The sequence below is a fragment of the Caretta caretta genome, chromosome 7 (genome assembly GCF_965140235.1).
Source record: "Caretta caretta isolate rCarCar2 chromosome 7, rCarCar1.hap1, whole genome shotgun sequence".
NCBI lineage: Eukaryota > Metazoa > Chordata > Testudines > Cheloniidae > Caretta > Caretta caretta.
This window is the reverse complement of record NC_134212.1, coordinates 7342165-7357638: the sequence shown is the minus strand read 5'-3', so window position 1 is coordinate 7357638 and position 15474 is coordinate 7342165. Positions and strand designations below refer to the sequence as shown.

Sequence of the window (15474 nt, the reverse complement as noted above, 5' to 3'; positions counted from 1 at the left end):
CACTCATTATTGGCCTATGTACACTCCAACTGAGGTCCTGAATTCACCTAATCCCCCCTGAAAACTTTAAAGATCTGGTCTGCACTGTGCTGAGTGTCACCTTGTCCCCAATCCCTGCAGAGTTATATTTTTACATGTAGATGACTCACTCAACCTTGCTCAATAAGGTGCACTCAGAAAGTGCTTCGGAGACTGGAATTCTAATATATGGTACTGTCCTGCTGTGCCTAAGCACAGAGATCATTGGAGAGTAGTGTCAGATCATCACAGTACTTTAACCAAAAAAGGAAGGGAGTCAAATACCATGTAGGTTTCAGAGGAACAGCCGTGTTAGTCTGTATTCGCAAAAAGAAAAGGAGTACTTGTGGCACCTTAGAGACTAACCAATTTATTTGAGCATGAGCTTTCGTGAGCTACAGCTCACTTCATCAGATGTTTTAATAATAAATTGGTTAGTCTCTAAGGTGCCACAAGTACTCCTTTTCTTTTTGCAAATACCATGTAGTTGCCACTGGAGGATGGAGCTGAAATCTCTTTGTTGCTGTTCTTTATTTATGGGCACGAAAAGATTAGAGGTTAATTAGCCATCTTGATCCCACAAGGAAAGTAAACTTTTGGGGGCATTTCAGTCCACGAGAGTTCAACATCCTTCTAGTTCTGGATTTGGAAGGAACCCAAAACTCGGAGTGCAGCTCTGTTGAAAGTGTTGGTTTTAAATGACGCTATGTAAACTCCTGACCTCAGAAGGAGCAGTCTGACACCCTCACCCCCAAAGGAGCTTGTGGGGAACACAATTCTGACTTCCCCTCTTCCTCAGTAGCCCACATTCCACCTTCAAGTTAGAGGAAGTGTGATAGTCTTAGCTTTCAGAGGGCAGCCACAGAGCTTGCTCCCACTCTTTGTTCTTCATGGGCAAGCAACAGGTCTTGTTCCCCCTCACCCTCCTCCCTTCTTTACAGTCCCTATCTTCGAGCGAGGGCAGGCAGCCCATTCTATCCTGCAGCAGCACCACAGATACGTCACCAGACCTGCCACTGGTGATGTTTTAATGCTTTGGGGAGGAGACGTCCTATAGTGTTATTTACTCCTCCTCCTAACACAAGAACTAGAGGTCACCAAATGAAATTAATAGGCAGCAGGTTTAAAACAAACAAAAAGAAGTATTTCTTCACACAACGCAGTCAGTCAACCTGTGGAACTCTTTGCCAGAGGATGCTGTGAAGGCAAGGACTATAACAAGCTTCAAAAAAAGAACTAAATAAGTTTCTGGAGGATAGGTCCATCAATGGCTATTAGCCAGGATAGGCAGAGATGGTGTCCCTGGCCTTTGTTTGCCAGAAGCTGGGAATGAACGACAGGGGATGGATCACTTGATGATTACGTGTTCTGCCAGTTCCCTCTGGGGCACCTAGCATTGGCTACTGTTGGAAGACAGGATACTGAGCTAAATGGACCTTTAGTCTGACCCAGGATGGCCGTTCTTATAGCTCACTGGAAGTCTACATGAGGATAGGTGTGGCCCAGTGAATTCTGCAGTGATCTAGCTTCAGAGCACTGAAAGACAAAGTGCACCAGCAAGACTGAAAAAGCCTCTTGATCTTACCGCAGAAGAGGCAAGGAGAGCTCTTTCCCCGTCATTTCTCAACACACAAATCCTCTTGCGAAATGCGGGAGCAAGTTATTGGCTAGATTCTGAAAGTGGGAACAGGAAGAGAAAGAAGCAAAGCCACCACAGACTAAAACAAAGACGTAAAAGGGAAGAAGAGACAAGATCAGATCTGATGTTTGCCAATAAGGACCAGAATTTACAAGAGTGTTTCACTGACTATCCCACAAAACCCAGGTTGTAACCATAACGATATCTAAATATTACATGGAAAAGACTGTTTGTCAGCTAGCTTCCCCAGGAAAAGATCCAAATGACTTTTTTCTCACCTCTGTGGAAAAGTCAGCAGGGTGTAAAATTCACCATGTTGAATCCAGGCGCATTGGATCTTAGAAAGGAAACATTGTCAGTCAAACTGGGATAAACTGACTTTCAGACCATAAAATGAAGTTTGCAGCAAGTTTGGGGTGGGAGGGATGTTTGTACTCTTACCCAACTTTCCTCTAATTACTGCATATGTCACCATTATAAACCTGACAAAAAGACTGGGCTAATCAATCCATCAAGTTAAGTTTCATAATAAACACAGTGTGACTGTTTAAAATGGACTCCGTCCATTTTAAAATACTGTTCCCTGGTCGCATTACTGACACTACCTTAGAAGATTAAAAGTGAAATAATTTTAAAACATCTGGTTTTCCTTTCCACCACTTATGATTTCATGTTTTCCAAGCACTTTTGGCAGCCCTTTGTAAAGACATATGACGACTAAACATGTGGGACAATGTTAAGGCAGAGGATGAAGAAGAATTCTGATCCCTGGGTACAATAAAAATGTTTGCTACCTCCCTTCTTTGGATGAACCGGGTAGTGGTGACAGCAGGAAGGCTTTGTGGCTATTTACGTATGCTACTGCTGCAACTCTTTCTTTCTTTGGGATGATATTGTGGTGTGCAATATGTCTTTCCCCTTGTGGTTTGTCTGTCCATTTGTAAGTGATTTCTTGAATGTTAGGTATGCCCTGTATCACTGTATTCGTATTCAGAAGCCCCTCTCAAGTGAGATTCAATTGTGGAAAAGTTTTATTATACTTTAATGATATAAAATGTGTCTAGTGTCCGATTTTATTTGCATTTTTCGTCTCACTTTTTTGGGGGGGGCGGGGGGTCGCTGATGCGCTTAACTCCCTCAGTTCCTAGAATCAAAAAGGAAAATGAATACACTGTTCAGGGATGCTGTTTACCTTTCGGTTCTGCACATCACTCAGTATAACTGGTCTGTTTCTAGTCTAGTTTGTAGCACAGCTGCATTTGCTTAGGATGCAAATATTACAGGGGAATGTTTTAGTTTTAAAAACCAACAAGAATAAGCTGTCAAACATTAATTCTTTTTACATTTTATATCATAATTTTAGGGAACATGTTCTGCCTTTGACTCCTCCTTCCCTCCCATCACCTTATTTTCACATCTAGTAGCATGGCATATGAATAAGATATTAACATTCATTCACCCAGTGGTCTCAAAGCCTTTTACTAACACTAATCAGCTGTTATAACACACTCTTTTAGGTAGGTAAGTATCCACATTATAAAAGCAGTTTGTTACATCAAAGCAATTATTTTAAGTGTGCAAGGGGAAAGGAGGAGGAGGAGGAAAGATGACAGACAAAAAAGAGTCTACTAGCAAAATAATAACCACTCTCTGTAGTTATAACTTGATTGAAACTTAATGACTAATCAATAAAACTATAATTACAACTTTCACCCTTATGCTGGCAATTTGGAATACAGTAAAATCAATCAAATAAAATATGATATGAGACAACAGTGAGAGAAGCTCAATTTGTGCCATTTTTATTAGATGGTTTATTTCAACATGATACCCAAAAGCTTCAGTGAGAAGTAGGGCTCAAAGATGCTGTGTAAACACAGATAAGGCAAGCTCATATCATTTAACTGGATATTTGTTTAGAAGACACTTGATGGAACACAAGATCGGGAGTTAAAAGTGATTAGACGTTTTAGACTTTTTGGGGAAGTTGTTCCCTGAATATGAATGCACAGACTATGGGGGGCGGGGGCACCGCGGAAGAGAGCACATCTTTGCTACTGGCTCTTACCAAAAAAAAAGAGGTTTTTTTCTCTTCCTTCACTTGCAACGCCAAAGCAGCTGTGAGACCATCGACACAGGCTGGCACTGACAATGAGGTTAGTTTCATATACCCCCTAAATCACATCCAGTCAAAACAGTTTGGTTTCTAAGGTTTACAAAAATGCCCAGGTGCCAACAATTAAAGCCCAAGGGTCAAATACAAATGCAAAGAGGCAGACGGGGCTACGCGCTTTCTCCTGTGAAACAGTCAGTTGGCACTACCTCTGCTAGAAAGCTACTGCACTTTCCAGCATCAGAGTGAAAATAGCTTGGATCAGTCATTCCGTAAACGGTTTGGGACTGATTCATGGCTAGGACCGGACAGGCCAATTAGACAAGGAAGCACTGTACTGTGTAAGCACAAAGGCAGGTGCGATGGAGAGGGGGAAGACAGAAAGAGGGATCAAGTTTAACCAGGGGAAGGGGAAGACCTCAACAAATAGAAGCCTCACTGGGAGGCAGATTAGATGTGGGGAGGGGGAAAGCGGAATATGACACAACATCTTTGCTCCAGGAGATGACAAGTATCCCCCTGCTCCGTCTTGTAGTGCCCTGCTCCAAAGCTAAGGGTGGGAAGCGGGCAGGGCTTCGTGGGGACAGTAATGTAATGCTCTATGTTAACCAGAGCAGAACACCTAGTCAAAAGTCCCTGCCTAAGACACTGGGCTGGTAGAATGGGACAAACATTAGAAGTCGGGGAATCTTACTGGGCACCCTGCCCTGCGCAGGTGGGGAACACGACCATCTAGGTAACACAAAGCAGCCTTGCTCTCCTGACTGTATCACTAAGGGTTTGCAGATTAAGCCTGAGATTTACTTAAAGCTGCAGTCAATCTGAGATACCCAAGGAAATAATTCTTTATGCAACCTACAATCCGCCTGTGGAATGTACTTGTAAGGGGATTAACCAGTGGACCTGCTGGATGTTAGAAAGGCGTGAGTGGCCACTTACCGCATTTACAGACATGAAAGCCAAAGGCTAGATTAGACAGACATTGGACTAGCTTAATGCCTGACCACTTTAAGAACAGTTCTTTTCCAACCCCTATTACCTACAGCATGTTACAAGCTGTTTAGGCATATTGCAAAGAGTTTTTGGCCTCCTCTAAATTATCAGGAGCTGGCCACTGCCAGAGCTAAGATCAGTACTTGATGAATCTATGGCAAGAGTGGCCAAACTGTGGCTCGGGAGCCGCATGCAGCTCTTTTATAGTTAAAGTGCGGCTTGCGGAGACCCCCACGTCCCCCCGCATTCTGCACCTACCAGACTTGGGGGGGGGGGCACTTGGGACCTCTGCCTTGCAGCAGGGTGGTGAGGTGGGGGCTTCTGTATAGCACATTTCAACAGTAGACCTCAAAGTGCTTTACAAAGTGCCATCATCCCCATTTTACACATGGAGAAATTGAGGTACGGGTAGATGAATTGACTTGCCCAAGGTCACCCAGTAGGCTAATATCAGAGATAAAAGCAGAAGCGAGAAAAGTCTGAGTCCAGTCCAGTGCTCTATCCGCTAAGCACACTGCCTCTCCTAAGACACTATTCTACTATAGACCATGGAATTTAATGGACTGCTACAGGATATGTGTAGCTAACCAAGTTAGCAGCCATGTAAGCCACCAAAACACCCAGACATTTTTCTTTCAAGATGGTTTATTTCAACATGATACCCAAAAGCTTCAGTGAGAAGTAGGGCTCAAAGATGCTGTGTAAACACAGATAAGGCAAGCTCATATCATTTAACTGGATATTTGTTTAGAAGACACTTGATGGAACACAAGATCGGGAGTTAAAAGTGATTAGACATTTTAATGTCCTGGAGAGAAGCAGCAACGCTTTCAAAAGACAGGTGAGGGGAAAGTAACATGAACTGAAAAAAGGCACTGCCTATACTCCATGTCTGCTGTATTATCACAGAGTTCAAACAGACAATGAGGGAGTATTACACCAGTACTTGTGGCCAATAAAGTAAAAAGCACGATAAGGGACTACCAATTTTTGTAGCTCCGAGCAAATCAGAGTTGTCAGAGGTGCTCATTAGCTTCATCTCTGAAAATTGAGCCAAAGCACCAGAGTTTACCCAAAAGTATTTGCCATGAAACAATTAAAACTGTATGTACTGATACAGTACACAGTTTTGGACCAAGTCACTCCAGGTTTAGATAAGAGTATTTGAATTGTGACATCTGTTCAAGTACTTATGAAAAGAATACCAGAGTATCCATAAATGCAGAACAGAAGTTTCATAAAGCTCACTACAACACTTAGAACTATGAGAAGATTCAGGCAGGAAAGCATTTTCAGTCGCTGAAAATCATGCATCATTTGATATATGAAGTTAAACACCGGTCAGTTGCCCTTCCCTGTCGTGTCACTCTATTTCCTGGTACATCTGCTGGGACAGCTGATTTATAAAAGCAAGAAAGCCTTTTCTTCAATGTGACAAACTACTTTTTGGGGAAGTTGTTCCCTGAATATGAATGCACAGACTATGGGGGGCGGGGGCACCGCGGAAGAGAGCACATCTTTGCTACTGGCTCTTACCAACCCAAAATGGATTGGTTTTAAACAACTCTATCAACATGAATTTATAACCATCATCATCTTGCGATCATAAAACCTTTTGAAATGGAAATCTTTTCATGACTAACCCACACTGAACGGCAATCCTGCAAAAGAAAAGGCAAGCCCCAAAACCAACATGATGTGGAGGTGTGATCATTGGGGATCTGGAATGACGCATATTTCCTGTATCCTGCTAAGCTGCAAGCCAAAAAAAAAAAACCCACAACAAAAAAACACCCCACAGGTTAGCCAATGTGCTTCACCTACATCCACTTCACTGATGTAGATCCTGGAATGACCAGGACCTAAACCAGACTTAGCAGCATGTAATCAAAGAATGCTTTGAACATAACTAAAGAGACAAGGTGGGTGAGGTAATATCTTTTATTGGACCAACTTCTGTTGGTGAGAGAGACAAGCTTTTGAGCTTACAAAGAGCCACATTCTGCCACACCCAGAAACACCAACAAGCTTTTCCCTAGCAATGGCCTTGGACTTGAGCGTGCACGGAAGCAAAAAGAGGACTGTCCCTGTAGCGGCATTCAGGGAAAGGAGTGCAGATTTAACATTCAGACTTAGACAAGAGTCGGGATGTTGAGTCAGGGAGAGTACTCTGGTGCGCAAAAGGCTCACTGAGGTGCAGGCATGGTGTCACACACTTAGCCTGCCTACAACCCAAGCTTGTCCCATCAGCAGCACAACCACAACAAAAAAATCTAAGCTTGCCTTAATGAAAGTTGAGTGTGACATGCTTCGACGGGCCAGTAGGGGAAGAGACATGTCTTCTAATAATACCACCCAGCTCTTATATAGCCGGTCAGTATCATCAGCCCCATTTTACAAATGAGGAAACTGAAGCTCAGGGAGGTGAAGTGACTTGCCCAAGATCACCCAGCAGACCAATGGCCAAGCCAGGAACAGAATCCAGATCTCCAGCATCCTACTCCAGTGATCTACACACTAGGCCACGCTGCCTCCCACAGTAGGCTTGTGGGACTGAAGACCAGTAGGACTTTAGCTGGGATACCGCTTCTCTTCTTAACAGTTGACATGAAATCAAATGATCTAAAAAGTAGGACTAAATCCATTTTCTTGGAACAGCCTGTGCCAGACAAGGAAGACCACAATCTAATACACCTAGCCACTCGCATTCTGCAGCTTCAAATTAAGTCCCAGTACTCAATCAGCACACATAGCCATGAGCCATCTGGAAAATAAGGGCCTGATATTTGCAATTGCTCAGCATCTCTTTGGAGCCAGTCCTAAAATAGCTGGCTGGCTGCTACCATGACAGTCCCTTTTGAGCTCGGAAAATGGAATTACGTGCCATATTTCAGGGCAAGTTCTGTAGAAAAAGAAAGCATTAAAAACACAAGCTGCTGCCACCACCACACTTATGATGAGCCTGAGACTGCTCATTGCAAAAGAGAGCTGAAGTTAGCTTCAATGTATAGTTAAAAGTTTATATACAAACACTGAGGTGGACAAAAGTTCGGACAGACTTCCCCTCCTTCCACATGAGATCACTTGCTTCTAAGGTTACATCAACAATTCAAACACATAAGAACGGCCATACTGGCTCAGACCAAAGGTCCATTTAACCCAGTATCCTGTCTTCCAACAGTGGCCAATGCCAGGTGCCCCAGAGGGAACGAGCAGAATACGTAATCATCAAGTGATCCATCCCCTGTCGCCCATTCCCAGCTTCTGGCAAACAGAGGTTAGGGACACCATCCCTGCCCATCCTGGCTAATAGCCATTGATGGACCTATCCTCCATGAATTTATCTAGCTCATTCTTTAATCCTGTTAGTCTTGGCCTTCACAACATCCTCTTGCAAGGAGTTCCACAGGTTGACTGTGCATTGTGTGAAGACATACTTCCTTTTGTTTGTTTTAAACCTGCTGCCTATTAATTTCATTTGGTGACCCCTAGTTCTTGTGTTATGAGGAGTAAATAACACTTCCTTATTTACTTTCTCCACAATAGTCATGATTTTATAGACCTCCATCATATCCCCCCTTAATCGTCTCTTTTCCAAGCTGAAAAGTCCCAGTCTTATTAATCTCTCCTCCTTTGGGAGCCGTTCCATACCCCTCATCATTTTTGTTGCTCTGTTCTGAACGTTTCCCAATATATCTTTTTGGAGTTGGGGCGACCATATCTGCATGCAATACTCAAGATGAGGAGGTGCCATGGATTCATAGAGAGGCAATATGATATTTTCTGTCTTATCTATCCCTTTCTTAACGATTCCCAACATTCTGTTCGCTTTTTTGACTGCTGCTGCACACTGAGTGGATGTTTTCAGAGAACTATCCACAATGACTCCCAGATCTCTTTTTTGAGTGAAAACAGCTAACTTAGACCCCATCATTTTATATGTATAGTAGGGATGATGTTTTCACAATGTGCACCACCTGCGTCAGAGAGTCTCAGAAAATGGGTCAACTGACTCAGGCTTGCGCTACAGGGCAGTGTAGATTTTCAGGATCAAGCTCGGAGACCCTCCCATCTCACTGAGTTTCAGAACTAGGGCTCGGGGGGCGGGGGGGGTAGGGAGGGGGTGAAGCATAGATGTACCCTCAGAGAGAAGGGGAGGGTGTGTGCAAATAGCATAGCTGAATGAGTTCAGTTAATATAATTGATACAGTGACTTTTCAAGTCCATTCAGGTCTGAAAACTCTGTAATGCAAGAAATCTAATCTAACAAGGTTTAGATTGTTTATATTTTCCAACACTAAGAACATTACCCTCCATTTTATGATTTTTAAATTGTTTTTCCCTAATAAAAATGTCATATAATGAAAAATAGTGAGAAATATATTTTTACCACTCTGGTCTCATTTACAGACTTAAACTACACATCTACCAGAAAATGCCTCCAGGGTAAAAGTTACCATAGCTACTGAATACGGACAGCTTTATACAACCATCCAAAATTGGACATATTAAAAAAAAGATTTTGCACACCACAGTGACCTCAGCATTTGAAATCTCAGACTAGTTTTTTCTTTGGCCCCTTTTTTCAAGTGGCTGAATTGCAAAACTCTCGATTTCTGAGAGAGAACATTCTACTTTACAGCAATTAAAATATAAGACATGCCCCAGGGCATGTACAGCCTATCATACTGGCCAAGACTATCTCAGTTTCCCTGTACTCCCATCTGCTTGTGTATCCATGTGTTGTCTTTTGCCTTATACTTTTGGAAGCTCTTTGGGGCAGGGAATGTCATGTGTACAGTGCCTAGTACAATGGGGTACTGACCCATTACTGGGGCTCCTAGGAGCTATGATAAATAAAAAGTGAACTAATGAAAGGTATCAGACCATATCACAACATAACATTACCAGTGAGAGACAGGATAACTGGATATGTATGTAGTTGATAAATCCTTGGATCTACTCATTTTCACACACCCATTACTAATAGTGAAACTGCCTCACAGAAAACTCTGGATGTGGGTGAAAGAACTGGAAAGAGCAGCAATCAGCTTTCAGTGTGTGTCTTGAATTTCTTCTGGATAGGAATAATTCTTCAGTGACCATTCAGTTTTGCCCTTTCCTTGACACTAGAGAACAAGCATGTCTCCCCAGTGACCTACAGAAATCTTTGCCATTTACCCAATGAATTCCAAAATCTTTCATTATAAAACAGCTGAAATAAGTAATTTTATTGCCACAGACATGAACATTTTCACAAGACTTTTTTTTTTAAATGGAACAGTTTAGAAAACATCACTGAAGTGAGTAAATCAGAGCTGAAATAACGTAAGGACATTATGACTAGGGTTCTCACAGGAGCCCAAAGGAGGGGAGTTAGGAGACCGAACCCCATTGAAAGTCAATGGGAGTTAGATGCCTAGCTCTATTAGGGTCCATTGAAATCCCAACCTGAACACATTCATCTATCAGAACTGTCCCCCAGGTATTTCACAATTAGCCTACTGCAGCAGGTGGTATTTGGGTATTGGACATGCAATGCACAAGGGACCGATCTTGCACTGTGATTTTTAAACTTTTTCTCGGCTACATAGTTCTAGTGGTGTCATGTTTGGTACCACTGTGTTCCTGGGAGTAACAGTCTGTAAGCACAATGTAGCAAAATCTCATTCCATGGGTAAGTAAGTGATAGGAAAGTCTTTTGAAGGATACCCAACTCAACCCACTTCCGATGACACTGTATTATCAAAGCTTCAACTGGTGGACCTGAAACTGGGAGCTGGTGGTGCATGGGAAGAACAGCAAGTCCCCACTGCCATGCCCCAGAGGGTGAACCTCTGAAATAATGATTCTGTGGATTTTTCATGAATCAAAGGACAACCATACCTTCCTATCACTAACTTGCCCACAGAATGAGATTTTGCTACATTATGCTTCCAGACTGTTACTCAATGTCAATGCTTCATTTAAAACAAAACAAACCCCCAGAAGTTTCTAGAAAACATGTTGGTAAACTATTTTTGCAACCAATGCTCTGTAAAGACCAGGGTTGTTAAACCTGCTGCTCAACAATCAACAAGTAAAAGGTTCCCACTAAAATTCAGTTCTCATAAGACTTCCATTTTTTTTTCTTCTCTTCTTGCTAGGAATGTGCAGTAAACAGAGCTGTTACTTACTACTTCTCCAAAGGAGGCAGCCGCCATGTGTGTTACAGGACTCAGATACAGAGGGGTGACAGTAGCCAACACAGACTTCACAAATTCATAGGTGACAAAAAAGGCAGCAGCTGAAATTTTAAAAAAAGTTCAGTCATCAAACTATCTCTATAGCTGCATTAGCAGATTGCTGTTATAATCCAAACAAATCTAGTTTATGTTATAATGCAGAAAATAGCCACATGCTCTAATCCAGAGACAAGACATTCCCCAAAACAGTACTACCCTTCTTACCAACATAGTTCCATGGTCAATACTCTTTCACTCATGGTCAAAACTCCCTTTGACTTCAATGGGCCGAGGGCTTCAATCCAGGTTTACAATTACAGTATTTTAAAAGCAAAAAGGCTAAATAGTATCTCTGACTAATTGGAAGTTTTTAGAAAATCATGTCTTAACTTTTTCATTTTTGTCCTAGAATACTGTAGGTGGGGCTGTACTTTATTGTACAATGGTCAATTGATATTACAAATCAGCTCCTTTAAGGAAACAACTGCTTCAGTAACATTATTAACATTTAAATCTGATTGCGGCATCTTCCTGGCTAGAATCTGCCTCCTGTTTTACAGTTTAGCTCCAGAAGCAGCAGCGATTCATTTGAGAGAAAGAAAATGAAATCCTCCTGAGAGCTTGAAACATTCATTACACTGTAATCCAATGGGCAAGGAACAGTTTTATTTTGTAATAGACCTAATCTCATAACACAGAAAGCCAAGCCAAGTGTACCAATTAGAGAAGGGAAGAAGGGCAAACCCGGCACTGAAGTGGCAACAGTTTTTCCATACTAACAGGTGTCTTGCATTTGCTTCCTAGCACATTAAGGGTTACTCGTATTCTTCAAGATAATTTAAGTTTTTGCTTTTACACAGCAGCAAGAGATAAATCCCAGCTCAGATGTTAGAGATGCAAATCCTGAAAAAGCTGACATCTCTCACGGGGGAACAGTATTTAATTGTGCAAAGGGGCTGCGTGTATTGCCTTCTGCAGTTAATCAAAAGATGCTTATCGCCTCAAAAGGAGATAACGAAAGCGGAAAAGATAAAGGACAGAAAATTTTTATATCATCTTTTGAAGGACATGGAACATTTGAAGGTGTCAGTGGATTGGTCTGTGAACTTAACATTTACAAACGTGACAGCCTAGCTGGACTTCATTTTGCAAAGAGGAAGAGAGTAAACAGATCTCAGGAATTGCAAACATTTTTCTTCAGACACTAGAACTATTTTGCTTTGTTTCTGAAAGACACAGCCAATTTCAAAAGGCCTCCTCAAAGCTTCCCTCAGTTCCTAAATGACTTATAATTATTTATTTCTCCCCCCAGAAAAAAAAAAAGAGAACATTCCCTGCTAGAATTTGGCTCTTAAAGACCAGAGGGGAGCACATGCACAAGACACCCTTGGAACGTTCATATTCATGATCACTGCAGTCAGACATGGCCAGGATTTAAAGGCAAGAGTCTCCAGGATGGGGACTGTGCCATCTTTTATATTTGGACAATGCTTAGCATATTGTGGGTGCTGCTGGAAACAGAAAGGAAGTGGCAACAGGTGGCCATGAAAAGGGAGATGCAACAAAGGAACAGGGGTTGTCCGTCTGTCTATGACAGTGGTTCTCAACTGGGTTCGGGGTTCCTGGGGGACTGTGAGCAGGTTTCAGGGGATCTGCCAAACAGGGCCAATGTTAGACTCACTGGGGAACAGGGCAGAAAGCCGAAGCCCAGGGCCCTGAGCCCCACCACCTGGTGCTGAAGCTGAAGCTTAGGCCATATAGCTTTGTGGGGGCCCCTGTGGCACGGGCCCCAGGCAGCTGCCCTGCTTGCTACCCCCTAACGCCACCCCTGGCTTTTATAAGCAGAAAACCAGCTATTGAGGCACAGGTGGGCTGTGGAGTTTTTATAGCATGTTGGGGAGGGCTCAGAAAGAAAAAGGTTGAGAACCCCTGGTCTATGGTATTTACATGTCCCCACTGCTGCAGTATGTGAGCACTCCGCAACCTTTATCAGATTTATCCTCACAGTACCCCTGTGAAATAGAGCAGTGCTAGATCCGGATTTTACAGATGGGGGACTGAGAAGACTAAGTGACCAGCTGTAGGTCACAGAAAGAAAGCCTGTCACAGAGCAAGGAATTGAACCCAGGTCTCCAGAATCCCACCCTAACCACTGGACCATCCTTCCTCTCCAACTAATATAGCCATGATAGAGTACTAGGGAGGGAGCTCCTTGCCGTTAGGAATAATGCTGAAGAGCACCTGCTCCTGTTGAGAAAGTGCCACCAATGAAAAGTCCTGTTGTCTGAAGGTCAGCAGAGAGAGATGGAAGGGGAGAGGAAGAGCTTCCACAGTGTACAGCCAAAAATTGGATCTTTAAGTGCAGAGAAGATGAAAAGAATGGCATTGAGACTTCCAGAAGAGTATCTGGACACGGTGGCATCACCATGATGGTGCATAGGAATCTGAATTGTGAAACACAAAGCAGCACCACCAGTAGTTAGCATTTGTAGATATATCAGAGAGAGAGAGAAGGATTTATCTTTTGGGAACCCTACATTAGATAACTTTGCACCACTGTGATTACATCGATTTAGTTGCACTGGTGCAATCCATTAATATTGGCACACTGCACTAGTGCAAAATGGGGCATGCAATGGTGTGATTTTTTTCCAGGTACAGTGCAGCAAGCCTACATTAGGGGTCATCATTACAATGATGCACACACCCAGCTGGACGCTGCACCCACACAAAACCTCATAACTTCAACAGGAGTCCTATGTGGAGCTGCTAGCAGGATGGGAGCCTGGCAGAGAAAGGACAGGATCACCCTTTACACACACTTGACTATGCCGTCCCCCTAGAGGAAGACCAGGGATTAACACAAGCACAATCCACACAGTTTTTACCATTCGGAAAGGATCCTACAGCAACAGAAGGAACACCAGCGTAGATTTCACGAAAGCCACCAGCCTTCTTAAATCCTTGGGGGCTCTGCAGTCGGGTTTTTATGGTATCCAGAGGGAATAATATCAAATCAACGCACATACCAGCTATCCCACCAGCCTGCAAGATAAACAGGAGCAAAGCAAATTAACATCAATGTAGACCAAGTCTTGCCTACACACATGCTGCTCTGAGACTTGCCTAAAGGACATTATTGAATCTATCCATTTGCAGCAAGCGAGTGGCTCTGTCATTCATTGGCAGATTTCTCCAATAATTACTTTTTAACTACAAGTGACCATGTGTAGGTTGATGTCCAGCACCAGCATAGGATACAAAAAGAACAGTGCAACATTTTAACCATTCTTTCGTTTTGCCTCACTGTTTTGCATTGAATGAAGGAAGCAAAGCAGCTCCAACAACTCTGAGCCACCCAAATAAGCCCTAAGATAGTGACACATACCAGTTAGCAATGATACAGCACAGTATGTCCATCAGGGCCAGGAATTATTGTGCAAATATTAGGACTGACTGAGAAAAAGATTTTTATTCCCGAGGAAAAAATGTGGGGGTTTTCATTTAAATTTTGCTTGGTTTTGACAGCCAAAAACAGAAAAAATTCATTTTAAACCAAAAGTTTCACAGAGTCACAGAAACATAGGACTGTACGGGAAAGCGATAGGTCATCTAGTCCAGTCCCCTGAACTGCGGCAGGACTAAGTATTAGACCATCCCTGATTGGATGTTTTTAAGGAACAGGTTAGACAAACCCCTATGACAGAGATTCTACAACCTTCCTACCTAATTTCTTCCAATGCTCAACTATCCTGACAATTAGGAAGTTTTTCCTAATGTCTAACTTAAATCTCCCTTACTGCAGTTTAAGCCCATTGCTTCTTGTCCTGTCTTCAGTGGTTACGGAGAATAATTTATCACCTTCCTCTTTATAAGAACCTTTTACTTGAAGACTGTACCACGTCCCCCCTCAGTCATCTCTTCTCCAGACTAAATAAACCTAGTTTGTTTTTGTTTTTTTTCAATCATTCCTCAGAGGTTGTTTCTCCTAGACTTTTAATCATTTTTGTTGCTCTCCTCTGGACTTTCTCCAGTTTGTCTACAACTTTCCCAAAATGTGATGCAGTACTCAACCCAGTACCCCAGTTAAGGTTTTACCAGTTCGAGGAAATCCTGAATACTTTAATTCAAAGCAATACTAAAAAAAAAGTATTAAAAGATTTAAACCAGTTCTAATAAATATACAAACAGGAAAAAATTCACATAGGACAGAGAGGGCCTGTAAGAGGAATCACAATTCATAGAGTTTAAGGCCAGAAGGGATTGTCAGACCATGTAGTCTGACCTTGAGGGTGACCAGGTGTCCAGTTTTGGACCCGAACACGTGATCAAAGAGGGATCCTGGCAGCTCCGGTCAGCGGCCATTGACTGGCTGGCAGCACCGCCGCACCACACAGCGGGGCTGGCAGTTCTCCCCGCTAGGCCACTGCACTGTGCAGCTTCCGGGTCAGAAAGCAGCCAGCAAGTCCAGCTCCTAGCCTGAGGGG

At 42.8% G+C, this 15474-nt stretch overlaps 1 protein-coding gene across 5 annotated transcripts in view; it reads right to left on the bottom strand.

The window, feature by feature from the left end:
• Positions 1–15474, bottom strand: part of SLC25A26 (solute carrier family 25 member 26) — a 151753-nt gene that overhangs the window by 127903 nt on the left and 8376 nt on the right. For all 5 annotated transcript variants that reach the window (XM_048859499.2, XM_048859503.2, XM_048859502.2 and 2 more), the window contains exons 2-3: positions 13876–14032; positions 10940–11049 (exon numbers count right to left, since the gene is read on the bottom strand). In XM_048859499.2, coding sequence (XP_048715456.1) covers positions 10940–11049; positions 13876–14032 — 267 coding nt within the window. The remainder of the gene's footprint in view (positions 1–10939; positions 11050–13875; positions 14033–15474) is intronic.